Raw genomic sequence first — 12,771 nt, 5'->3', positions numbered from 1 at the left:
CTTGCTCATAAACCTTTTACATATTATCACTGATAGAGTGATTGGAGAGTTGTTTTGACTGTGCATAAATTTTCTGCTTTAACTAAATCCAAGATAATTTGATAAAGTTTAATACAGTGTTATAGAAAAACAATTTCAAAAATAGCGCATGTTATTTAAGATGCACTTTTTTTTTTAAACCAAAAATATATTATCAGTTATTGAAACATCCTTGATGAACAGTGAGAGAGCTGGGATTAGTTTGCACTGTTTTTATTGGGTGTTCAGGAACATGTCAAGTTTTGTGTGGGGAGTTTATTGGTGTTGACAAGAATGTGAACAATTTACTGCATCAAACACTTGTGTTAATTTTTCTTTAAGTAATTTATATTTAAAAAAAAAATAAGCATAAGCAATAAAGAGAATAAGAAAAAACATAACACATATGACAAAAACATCCATTCACAAGCAACTTTGTATTCATGAGCCTTTTGAGTCACAGTGCACTGTAACCACATTCCTTCTCATCAGCAGTGTGAGTAATATCTTTGGGGTAATGGATAATGGAGCCGATCACCCCTGCAATTGAAGAAAATAAAATAAAATACATAGAACATCAATCCCATTTTATTTCTTCATTAGCAAGCAAGAAATGTAAATACCTAACAGAGGACCTGTTCAAAGAGTTTTCATCGCAGTACCTACTTAAATTTACGTAACTTGCTGATCAAGCAAAACACAGGGGCAACTGAGGTCACGTTGCACATACATAATTAGGATGGAGAAGAAAAACCACATGACCGACCCACAAACATCAAGTAGAACATACTCGTCCAAAGGCTATGTGTTCTTTCTTTTTTTTTTTTTTTTTTAGTTCATTTAATGTTTAACTTTTTTTTTTTTATCAATCTTTTAAGAATGTCAGCTGAAGCATCCAGAAACTTGAGAGAAAACAGTAGGAGTTTTGTTTTTCTTACCTCCAGGGTGATTTAGACCTAAACAGATTGTGAACAAAGACAAACCACATGACATTACATTTCCTAGAACTATGGAAGACCATACTGATGAGACACGTCAAATTGCGATGAATTTTATGAGACTAGCAGTCATCAGACTCGTAAACAAAGTCAAGACGAAAGCACGCAGACATTGGCTGACAATATGGGAACATCAATTGTACTTCTCTGTATCATGACGAGCAATGCTAAGTTTTAAAAAGAGAAAAAAAGGTTGCTCACTCACCAGGGCCTCTTGAGATAAGAATGGTCACTATAAGTAGCATTAAAAATGCCGTCACAGCCAAGATAGGGATCAGAAATCTGGGAAGAGCAATTCCATGAACTAAACAGAGAAGAAGAAAAAAACAGCATTTCAAATGACTATGACTGTCAACAACAGCAGACTATGCCAGTTTGTACTCTTATGCAACTACTTTTCTACTTTCATTTTGTACATTTTCAACAAACCCTTTTGTATCCATGCACACCTGAATACCTTGACTTTCTGACATAAAATCAGGAAGTCAAGGTATTGTTGGTTTCTATGAAACCAACAAAAAGGTAGCAGATTAATGTCAGCAACCAAGATGATGCAAGTTCATAGGTAGCGAATAACTCATTTATTCTGTTGGACTGGAATAATACGATAGAAATGCAGCTCATTTTAGATGCTGAATGTCTTAGAATAAAAAAAAATGCAACTTCAAAAGCGTTACTACAGCTAAAGATACAGTAAGAGGAGCCTGTAGTTTAGGAACTATTATTCACATTCCGATCATCAGGGCTTTTGGTTTTGGTTTTGGTTTTACTCGGGTAAAACCAAAACCAAATGCTAATGCTCATTAAGTAGACATTGAGTAGGTTTTATGATATTGGTTGTCAACAGGACCTTTTTATTCCTGAAAAAGACAGGTGGTAGAGCTACAGGGGCACAAAAAGGCAAACTGACTACACGACCTGCATCTTATGGAAAGATGCACTTTTATAAATCACCAGGACAACTTAGCTTCTTAATAATAAAGCAGGAGACAAATAAAAAAGATCTGCTAAAGTTCAGTAAAAAAAAATGTCTGGAAAAAAAAAAAAAAAAAACAATACCTGACTCTTCCTCCGAAAGTTTCAGTTCCTTCATCAGCTGAATGCAGCCCTCCTGCAGACGACGTCTCTCGATCTTTAAATGTTCCACTTCCTGGTTCCACAAGTTTTTGATGGCCTTTGCCTTTGGCACATGGGCTGTCCATGTGTTGTTGTACTCCAGGGTCAGGAAGACCTTGCCGTCACAAAACACCCGATCAGACCAGTGGAGCCGAGAGCCCTCTATGATGCATTCCCGAGAGCGAAGGACAGTATGATTTCCTAAAGGGAGAGCATCAACATACACATATTATTATAAAACTGCGTCATAATTATCTGGTTTGCACAAAATCAGGGTTATCTTACTTAGAACTGAAGTGTGGTTATTGCAGATCCCATCAGGTAGGAGGTCACTGGCGGACATGATTTTAATTATGCTCTGGACCTCCCAGCTTGGGCTTGAGAGAGAAATTCCATTGAGCAAAACTTGCTCTGCGACATGCTGAGCTCCTACCACCCCCGACTGCTGGATCTGAACTATGATGGCATCTGAAAGGACACAAACAAAGGGATAAAAAAAAGGGGAAAAATCAAATATAAGCATTGAAAATCAGATATTCTTGATTAAAAATAACTCCTTACTGATCAATATTGGCAAATTGGAAACGTACAGTTTTTCAGGTGTTTTATTCTGATCAAAACAAATGGATTTCATTTTTAGCTTCAACATTGAGTCAAAACAAAAAGTAAAAGCAAAATCCTAATGATATTCTGAATAATATAGGCTCTAAGCTCCTCCTGTAGTTTTAACAGTTGTATTTTTTTTTTATCCTAAGGAATGTAAGATTTAAAAATAGCTGCATTTGTTTCATGTTATTCCAGTCTAAGAGAACAGATAAACTATTGGCCATCTATGCAACTTGTATCACCTCAGCGAGGTAGTGAGTTTGCGATTTTGTGCCTTTGCAGTTTTGGCAGTTGTCTATTTTTTCATTTTTTTTTTTTTTTTAGGTCTAGGTCCTTTTACCAACAGATAACATAAAGACCTACTGAACTCAATGTCTCCTGTATGTATGCTGATCTGCCCGAGTAAAAGCAAACAGTAAAAGCAAAAGCCCTGATTGAACAAATACCTCCCTAGCAATATGCTCCAATGTGCAACTGTTTTTGTTGCATCTTTTTTTTTTTCTAAGAAAAGCAACATTTAAAATGAACTGCATCTCTATCATATTAGTCCAGTGAGTCCAACAGAACAGATGAGATTTTGACCATCTATGCAGGTTACTTCACCTTGTTGACATTAATCTGGTACTTTTTGTTTGCTTCATGAAGGATGACACTGGAGCTGAACTCTCAGTCTGATGTATACACATTAAACGCCACCGCGCATCGTGCACAAAACCTCAACAAATGTTGCCGCCGTCACTTTTAAAAAGGTGTCGTTGGAATATCCTAACCACCCAGTCAGGTCTAAGGTAAACAGTTTAAAGATTTTTTTTAAAGATTTTTCACACGTTTCTTGTTTATTCTCTTAACCGAATGAAAAGCGATGTTGAGTTTCTTACCGACGTGAAGAGGAAGGGCGCTCGATAAATGTTTGAAAAAAATGAAAACAAAGGTAAAGAAACGCATTTCTGTGGCGACTGCTCTTTGTCCGTCTCAATTTGAACAGTTTCAGCGTTTAGAAGGATCCAACAGGTTCAAGATAGCCAGGGTTATGTTAAGCCATTCAAGAAGAGAGCAAAGAATTAGTCCAGCACATCAACTACAACATTTAAAAGACGCTGCTTGACAGGCAGGGACTGACAACACAGAACACTCCCCGCCCCTTTTCTCAGCAACGCGGACATTATGTTAAAACAGCCGGCTCTGAATACCAAAGAGGTGATAAAACTAAAGATGAGTCACACAGATCAAATGCGAAAGTTTAGCTAAAAGTGAGCAATGGTTCTTTGCACAAAATAAAATCTATTTAGAGTGCTCCACTTTCATTTTCTTTCTCTGTCTTTGAAAATACGACGTCTGTGTTGTCCTGCAGAGTGAGCTGACCTTTACAAATATTTCTTTGCTGAAGCGCAGTGAGAGGTGAATTTGCCAGAGCTGGTCGTCGTGAGTTATCTCCTGTGCTTTGTTTATGGCACCCTGCAAAAACATTTTATTGGCTCTGGAGCTATTTACATGCCACCATATATCAGAGGTTGCACATATTTGTTCAAATTTGCACTTCTGGCAATTTGTTTCTCTTACATTGTTCACACATACACAACTATGCAAAAGATTTGTGTTTGATAGTCCAATAAGCAGGAAAAAACTATGAAATCCTGTTCTTCCTTTTTAAATATCTATATTTTTTTCTGTCTTTTGAACTTTCCGGTTTTTCAGAAGCGGGTAAAGCATTCCTTAGCTGTTCTGATTTGTCCTACCTTCAATCTGGAATCCGCTATTAACCTCCCATGGATATTTTTAGATAGTGGTGGGTGAAAGTGAAAACTAAGTAGGATAAATTACTTTGCCTTTAAGTATTAATCATGCATATTTTTGTGAGAAATGAAAGAGTTAAAGTTAATGTTAATACAACATCCATGTATTCTGCGTTAAGATGAATCCAAGATACCTTTAATTTCTTTATAATATTGCAGACATAATATTTTGTTGATGAAAAGAAGAGAGGTGCTTTCTTCTTTATAAACAAATATATTACTTCTCATGCGAATACATGGTTTTATCTTTATTTATTCTGCTTTCTAAGCTTAAGTGACGATTGTAACTCTTCTCTTAATGTTACATGTAGTAACATGTAAGTTCACATAGCAACACAAACTTTTTCTTTGCTCTTTAAGGTTTTAAAAGAAATATCAGTAAAGCCCTGAGCAAAAAGGAGGAGCTAAGAGAGAACTAAAGGTTAATTGCTTGGAGGCGTTCTTTTCTGAAATACTTGAAAGAAACACAGAAGAGGAGCGGAAAGTTTTTGCTTCACCAGAACCATGCGAAGAAACCTTAATGTTTATTCATCCCCGGGTTCCGTGCAGTTGCTCTCCAAATGTATTTGTAGCCATTGCGACACAGATTAATTATCAATAAAAATAAATGGCTGTTCGTTTTGTTCTTTTTTCTTACTTCAAGGTTTTTAGTCTGCGACAAATAACACCAGCTACTTACAAACGAGTGAGCCAAAAAGATCTTTTCACTCTGACACGTATATTTTTGTAAGAGAACATTGCAGCAATAATTGCTTTTCTGTTTATGTGTATACATAGAACATGTAAAACATGTTTTCCACATTAAGTGTTGCCTAGAGGTGAGAGCTATCAAAACCCATCAAAGAATCAAAAACTACTTACACACAATCTCATTTATTGATGTAAAGTTTGTTTTGAAATGCCCAGCAAACCTGTCACTGGATTTCTGAAGGAAATATGAGAACCCACAAAAAAAAAAACATGTAAAAACAGAGGAAAAAAATTAAACTTCATATGCAAAGCTCTTTTTTTTTGCTTTGAAAAGATTATTATTACCATTCCAGTGGTATTCAGGAAAGGTTCTGAAGTGATAAGGAAGAATTGTTTGGATCCTAATGTCTTAAATAGGCCTTGGACAACTGTAAGGGCCTCGATCTTGTGCAGGCGTGTTCTAAAAGGGGAAGCTATGCAGATGGGAAGTGCCTGTATAAACAAAGTGCTGTGGGAGAATAGTGCTTTTTAGAAGGCAGCCAGTTAAGCTTTATGAAATTCAGTAAGGCTTTTGTTCTATTATATTGTTACTGACCGCAGGAACTTATCCTGTTGAGATTGTTGCTGTGAAATTCATACTGATATGTTAACATAACCAATATTCCTTAACTTATGATTGAGCTGTTACTCTACTCTGACATGCTTTACGTTTTACAGAATGACCTGTTACTAATTAGACCTTGCTTTTATAGTTTCTAAAAAAAATTTTCTAACAGGTTTGTGGAGCAAACGTCATGTTCTGTAATAAAGATAAAGATTTTGTGTCAAGGAGAAATCGGTTGGACTGGCATTTTGTTAAGGCAATATGATAAAGTAGGGGTCACTACTGAATACTGAGAAGTTATGAACTTGTTGGTCGAACTTTGAAAGAAAATTGCTCTTGATTAAAACAAAAACAACAAGTTATTACACCACATACACACGCATGATGTCAACAGAGGGTGTTTTCTAGCTGAAACTATCTCAGGAACAAAATATTTCCTTGTTTTTGTTTTGCAACAAAACAGCATGCATGTTGGGGAGATAGTAACAAATAACAGGAAGAGATTGGGAAGCTTTTTCAACCTGCCTTCTACACAAGAGAGTCTAAAAAAGACTCAGACTGAACTTGAGCTATTTTGCACAGATGAGTGGGCTGAATCTGTAAATATGTGTAAGGTTGATACACAAAAAGAAATACAGTATTGACTCAAACGAGCTAAAACAGCTGCACACAATAACCTTTTCATTTGTCAAAATGACAAAAAAAAAGAAACAAAATATTTTAGAATTTTCAGTCCACTTTACAATTTTGAAGTGCTTTGTTCTCTGTCAAAACATTATGCATTAAATTCTGAGGTTTTAATGTGACAACGTGTAGAAATACCTTTAAACAGCAATGTAATTATTATCTGCCACACCTAAATGTAATAGTTAAAATATAAAAGTATACTGAAAAAAAGCACTGGAGAACTGTTGTGTTTACTCATCGTGTTTTTTTGTTTTTTTTAGCAACAGCGTCCTCTTCTGTTCGAGGGTAGTAACTACTTCCACAGGATTGGCCAAGCGGTTGTCAGGAGTGTTTACATGAAACATGGCTTCTCTGTCTGTTGGAGAGCATCAAGAAATGGAAGGTGAGTATAAAAATGTTCAAAGAAGTCATCGTGATCTGGCTGTACGGTTTGGGGAGAGTATAAACTATTTAAAGCAGGTTGTGTGTTGTTTAATTTTGGCGGTCTGGTTGGGCCGTTATTCTTGAAAGACCCAGACCTTCATCCTGGTTTTGTTAGCTAACACAAGGCGTTAGCTGACGTTATTTATCTAACATCTGGTCAGTTTGTGTTTATGCACGGTTGTTGGTGTATATGCTAGTGCAGTGTTGTAGGAAACACGAATACCTGTATTATTCGTACCGTATTTGCTTTTAATATGCTTCGACTTTCGCTCATTAGCTGTAGTCCAGTCAGTTGCCGAGCTACCTAGCATGTTTAGCAGTCTGTTGAGTCTGCAAATTTGAAATCGCTTGTCTTCGCTAACGAATTGGTAAGAATCGAAATGTTGCCGAGACATTACATCAAGTGATCCTTAAGCCATTATTTTAAGTCTGTGGGGGTGAAGTGTTAACTTTTTCGTACACTTAACCAGTGTTTGCTACAAAGGGCACACCGTGTATTCTCATAATAAATGTAATGGTCACGAGTAGCTTTCAGCCAGCCCTGGGTGCCTCTCGAGCCATCCTCTGATTTCTCAGTAGGTGTGTTGGCAACATTTTCACCAGAGCTGTAAGAAACATTATATTTCTTCTTAAATATCATCAGTGTAGCCCTGAACTGATACTAGGTTCATCTGTGAGAGCTACATATCAGGAGAGCTGCAGCTTTTTGAAAGTAGAAATTCTGCGCTGACTCAGGTTGCACTGAAACTTGTTAAATTTAAAGTATTTACATTTTCTGACTGCTTCAGCTCTGTCGCTAAAAGTAGACAGCGAATGATATTTTTGGGCATAGTTACATCATCTTTGACTATTCTCAAAACTGTAATCCGAAGTAAATAAAAAGCTGTTACTGGAGCAACGACAGCAGTCACAGATTCACCTAATAAGCTCAGTAACCGAAATTGAGATTGGCGTTGAATGACACGTAAAATCATCACACAGTTATGTGTGTTTACACATTATGTGTATCTATCCAAAAGCTCTGCTGCTTTGTAACACAATAAATCTTGCTCTTTATGTCAGTGGACCGACGAGGTGAGTCTGAAGAGTCTGGTGATGATGACACCAGAAGAAGGAGTATCAACGGCGATGTGGACCCAAATCAGCCCGCAGGCACAAGTGAGTCTCGCTTTGCTCCCACATAAACAGCCAGGAACTGATTTATTTATGTTTCTGAATCACATAGTTGATTAAAAGCGGGGCCTAGCAGCTCCTGTGGGTTAAATTTTTCTATGCTAATTTACATTGCCTTTCCATGTTTTTCCTAAGTGTAATTTTGTTCTCTATGAAGGTAAAGAAGAGTCCCCTGTTGACATGGACACCATAACCTTGGACCCAGAAGAAGAGGTTAGAAGATGTTTTCATGAAAGCATTTTTTTCTCTGTCATTTTTTTTTAATTATTGTCATATAAATTCATACCTTTAATGTCTTGTGCATTGTCAGCTGATGTTCTCCTATTCTCTCTAGGATGTTGATCTTGTTCATTGTCGTATTGGAAAAATCGAAGGATTGGAAGTTCTACAGAAGGCCAAAGTAAGCAAGCTGAATATTTAGGTTTTATTGATTTTGTAAGTAGAGATGTGAGTGCAGTATGCAAAACTGAGTTTATTTTTGTACTCTTTTGATCTATAAAAATAGATCATATTCTGGGAGGCTTTTTTTTTTTTCTTCAAAATGACAGTTGTTTTTTTTTTTTCTTTTTCTCTCTGCTTGTCCAGACACTATCCTTAAGACAGAACCTCATCAAAAAGATAGAAAACCTTGAGAGCTTGAGCTTGCTACAAGAACTAGATCTCTACGACAATCAGATCCGCAAACTAGAGAACCTGAGCAACCTCAAAGAATTAGAGTAAGTGTGGTTAGAGGAAATATGTGTATTTAAGCCTGAAAATACCTACCTGATGTTGACTAAAATATATATATATATATTTTTTGGTGACAATCTACCCACAGGTTGCTTGACGTTTCCTTTAACATTCTGAGGAAAGTGGAGAATTTGGAGGGGTTGACCAAAATTAAAAAACTCTTCCTGGTTCACAACAAGGTCACTGCCATCTCCAACCTGGACCACCTCACAAGTCTGGAAATGTTGGAGCTGGGCTCCAATCGTATTAGGGTAAGTCCAAGAGAGTCTCTTTAAGTTGCATTCTTAAACCATCCATAAAATAACACCATGCAATTTTAATTTGACCATGTCTTGTATTCGCAGGTCATCGAGAACCTAGACGCTCTATCGTCATTGCAGAGTTTGTTTCTTGGAACCAATAAAATAACAAAGCTTCAGAATCTGGACAGTTTACACAACCTGACTGTTTTAAGCATTCAGGTACCTGCAAACACAGTATTTTCACCACCTCAGGAATGTTAAAAGAAGGGTGATCAATACTTTCCTGCGTATTCCTCTGCAGAGTAACCGGATTACTAAAATCGAGGGACTACAGAACCTGGTCAACCTGAAAGAACTCTACCTGAGCCACAATGGCATTGAGGTCATAGAGGGCCTGGAGAACAACGTGAGTTATGCAAGCTCCTGTTTACCAATAAGGGCCACATGACAGACTGTTTAACGGCACACAAATGTCCCAGCAGCTTGATGAGCATTTTTGTTAATGCTCATTACTGTATTCTTATTTTTTTTTCTACAGAAAAAACTCACCACGCTGGACGTTGCTGCCAATCGAGTAAAGAAAATTGAGAACGTCAGCCACCTGACAGAGCTGCAGGAGTTCTGGGTATGGAATGTTTTGAGGTTAAAGAATAGCATTTACAATTTAGCTTTCAGATAACGTTTATATGACTTTAGCCTCTTGTTTCCACTGAGCGGTAAAGCGCGGTCTGGTGCGTTATTTCGTCTGTTTCTGTTTTTTAAAAACCGCTTTGTCCTACCTCATATGCTAATTTATTGAATGTGACTGAATATATAGCTAACCGAGACTTCAAGAAACAAGTGTTGGAAAATCAACTTGATATGCCTTAACCGAGTTGTGTGTCCTCTGTAAACAGACTGTGACTTACTGCTGCTTCTTGAAACATAAAATTAACATATTTGGGCAGCTGCAACCAGTATTTTCTTTTGCATTTGCCCATAAGGTAACTAATACTGTAAACTGAAGGTTATTACTGTAGAACATTTTTGGTCCAGAGTTTTTTACCTCTGAACAAAAACACCGTGTGTGATGGTAAATTTGCTCTACAAAGCTTCTAGGATTGTTTTAATCTCGGACTACCTAACAATCATAGGATATTACCAACAAATAAACCAACTGCTGTTTTCAAAACAAGAGGAAGGCTATATATAAATACAGAAGTATTCGCAGAAAACGGAAGGGAAAACCTTGTGTGCGTGGCCCTAGGGAAAGCAAGGCCTCATTATCAGCATCCATATCAGAGCATACAGCTGAGTCGGTGACGGTAAAGAAGGCATGTGGCGTGAATCTCGAAAGCTCTGGCAGGAGCGCATGCTTGAATGTCTCGTGGCTCGACCCTCTATACACCAAAGGAGTACCTGGTTGAACTCTGTCTTGAATTGGAGGCTAGCAGTCAAAATTCACTCAGTGCTTTAAATACGAGGCAATTTGTGCTTTGTCCTCAATATCTTATCAGATTCTGCTGATCACTGCACTTTTCAGATTAGACAGTCACTGGAAAATCTCTTCTTTCACTTAGACTCTGATGCTGCTGCTGCTGCTGTTCTTGCTTTGTAGATTACACTTCCTCTCCAAACTCATCTTACCCTTACATCTCATGTCTTGTCTGCTCAACCCATCCACCCTGATTCTGTGTCAATCCAAAACTCCACCTGAACATTTTTTTTTTTTTTTTTTTACAGAAGCCGTCTTCGGTGTGAACACACCGACTCGATTATCTAAAAATAAAAGCTCCAAACTGCTATACTTCTGATACAAATTGAGAAAGGCACTAAAAGTCAAACTTCTTAACTTGTGCTTGCGTCGTATTTTGAATCTCTCCTCAGATGAACGATAACCAGATAGACAACTGGTCGGATCTTGACGAGCTGAAGAATGCCAAGTCCCTGGAGACGGTGTACCTGGAGCGGAACCCTCTACAGAAAGATCCTCAGTACAGAAGAAAGATCATGCTGGCACTGCCCACTGTGCGCCAGATCGACGCTACCTTTATTCGCTTCTAAGCTGTAGTGTACGACCCACCTGCCAAACCTCTCAGTGTTTCACCTCCCTGCCTGCCCTGCCCACTAAAACACCTCCTCAAGCATATTGGCCTCACAATGTCATAATGTCACTCCAAAAAGGATATACATTCCAGCACAGAACTCACTGTACATGTACATGTATGCATGTATGCACTCATGCAAACCTCAATCAGTGCTGTTGTTTTCAAGCTTTTATTTATTAAGGCGGAACTGGTGAAAATGGGGGGGGGAAAAAACTACCCTACGCTCATTTCCTCGTGTTTCTTCTGCACTTTGTAGTTTGTTTGTTTTTTCTTTTTCCCTTTTTGTTTCAAATTTGTTTGCATGTGGGATACAGTTAGGCGCCCCAGACCTGCTGTGGCCATCAGGAAAATAAGGAATCGTTCTTACCAAACACATCAATGAAGTTGCACTGTTCTTATATTACCGGAAAGGGAGACAGATATTACTGTTTTGGGGATTTCTTTTCTTTTTTTTGTGTGTGTGTTTCGTATGTTTTACCACTTCGATGCTGTTGGCGTAACTGAACCTGAAGAAAAGACCAGTTCCAGATCAAACATTTAAAGGGAAATTGTAACAAGATGAAGAAAAATATATAATCAACAAATATGGTTTTCTGATTTCTGCTTCAGCTTACTTAATATCTTGATCTAGAGAATAATAAAAAAGAAAAAACATAGAAAGTGAAGCCTTAAAACATCTGATAATTAAAAGCAGGCTAAAAAAGCAGGCTAATGCAGTCCTTTAAAGAACGACATTTTTTATCTCTGTATCATTTTAAATAAACTGACATCGTAACAAAGGGACATCTTTTGTTGCCCGGCAGCCTTGTCTATTCCTTCAAATATTTTATGAAATAGGTTTAACAGCTGATTAGAGACCCCTGCAGCAAAGTAAAACTCACGATAATGTCAAAAGATATCCATACAGATGGTATCCATGGTACTGTCACATTTTTTTTTTCCTTAAGCTTGAAACAGCCTCTGATTACAGCCCTTGCTCACATTTACTTTCACCAGGTGGTTCATCCATTTTATTTAAACACCTGACAATAAAATGTAGATTGTATCAGAGTTAAATGTATATTCTAATGGCTGGACCGATCAAAAAGTGTTTACAAATGCAAAATAAACTCAGCGTTGGCACAAAAACATCCAAATACATTTAGATATGAATAGTCTGCTCTTAGAATTTATGAATATCAACAAATCATAGTTGCTTTAGGGTTGTTTAGATCAAATAATGACAAGACCACTCAAATCTATCTAACATTATCTGGCAAGTTTGTTCATAAGTCTTAGGTGCTCATGAATAACTCCCTGGTCCAACTGACTAGTGATGCATCTTTAAAATAAAAAGATGTCACACCTCAGGGATAAAAGATCACAGAATAACTTATCAGAAAACAAATACTAAATAAAGTGCTAAACTAAGTTCACTTTTTCTCTTGTCATCTAATGTCTATGTCACTGGGCTTTAATTGACAAAACCTACAGTTTTTTGTAGACATAAAAATGTCGGGATAAAACTAGTTTATACCATAGAGTGAGTCATTTAAATGGCAACAAATTGTCAAAGGAAGCAACTGCCTTTTTAAAACCTAATGTTAAGAATTAGCGATCCTA

General features: G+C 37.3%; 2 protein-coding genes across 3 annotated transcripts; one reads left to right on the top strand and one right to left on the bottom strand.

Annotated features, from left to right (window-relative positions):
* Positions 1 to 236: 236 nt before the first annotated feature.
* On the bottom strand, positions 237 to 3,879 carry LOC103143056 (uncharacterized). Its single transcript, XM_007559453.1, has 6 exons — positions 3,617 to 3,879; positions 2,418 to 2,600; positions 2,076 to 2,333; positions 1,222 to 1,320; positions 957 to 974; positions 237 to 558 (listed from the first exon to the last, which is right to left on the bottom strand). The coding sequence occupies exons 1-6, from the start codon at positions 3,681 to 3,683 to the stop codon at positions 476 to 478; spliced, it is 708 nt and encodes a 235-aa protein (XP_007559515.1). The 5' UTR covers positions 3,684 to 3,879; the 3' UTR covers positions 237 to 475.
* Positions 3,880 to 6,786: 2,907 nt separating this feature from the next.
* Positions 6,787 to 11,928, top strand: ppp1r7 (protein phosphatase 1, regulatory (inhibitor) subunit 7). 2 transcript variants are annotated; one of them, XM_007559452.2, is made up of 10 exons: positions 6,787 to 6,894; positions 7,998 to 8,093; positions 8,266 to 8,321; positions 8,443 to 8,508; positions 8,694 to 8,824; positions 8,929 to 9,091; positions 9,185 to 9,301; positions 9,384 to 9,488; positions 9,621 to 9,707; positions 10,949 to 11,928. In XM_007559452.2, the coding sequence occupies exons 1-10, from the start codon at positions 6,855 to 6,857 to the stop codon at positions 11,123 to 11,125; spliced, it is 1,038 nt and encodes a 345-aa protein (XP_007559514.1). In that variant the 5' UTR covers positions 6,787 to 6,854; the 3' UTR covers positions 11,126 to 11,928. The 2 variants fall into 2 exon arrangements, with proteins under 2 accessions (XP_007559514.1, XP_016530479.1); XM_016674993.1 differs by having other exon boundaries at positions 9,384 to 9,492; positions 10,949 to 10,962.
* The last annotated feature ends 843 nt before the right edge of the window (positions 11,929 to 12,771 follow it).

The sequence above is a fragment of the Poecilia formosa genome, unplaced genomic scaffold (assembly GCF_000485575.1).
Source record: "Poecilia formosa unplaced genomic scaffold, Poecilia_formosa-5.1.2 Scaffold104, whole genome shotgun sequence".
NCBI classification, from domain to species: domain Eukaryota; kingdom Metazoa; phylum Chordata; class Actinopteri; order Cyprinodontiformes; family Poeciliidae; genus Poecilia; species Poecilia formosa.
Note: the sequence above shows the minus strand (reverse complement) of the source record. Positions and strands in the feature narration are given on the sequence as shown.

Bases quoted from the DNA above. Each gene is read 5' to 3' on its own strand.
- LOC103143056 (XM_007559453.1), bottom strand. From the start codon at position 3,683: ATGCGTTTCTTTACCTTTGTTTTCATTTTTTTCAAACATTTATCGAGC. The intron at 2,601-3,616 runs GTAAGAAACTCA...GTGTCCTTTCAG, and splicing joins CGCCCTTCCTCTTCACGTCG to ATGCCATCATAGTTCAGATC. The intron at 2,334-2,417 runs GTAAGATAACCC...CTCTCCCTTTAG, and splicing joins TAACCACACTTCAGTTCTAA to GAAATCATACTGTCCTTCGC.
- ppp1r7 (XM_007559452.2), top strand. From the start codon at position 6,855: ATGGCTTCTCTGTCTGTTGGAGAGCATCAAGAAATGGAAG. The intron at 8,322-8,442 runs GTTAGAAGATGT...TATTCTCTCTAG, and splicing joins CCTTGGACCCAGAAGAAGAG to GATGTTGATCTTGTTCATTG. The intron at 9,708-10,948 runs GTATGGAATGTT...ATCTCTCCTCAG, and splicing joins CAGAGCTGCAGGAGTTCTGG to ATGAACGATAACCAGATAGA.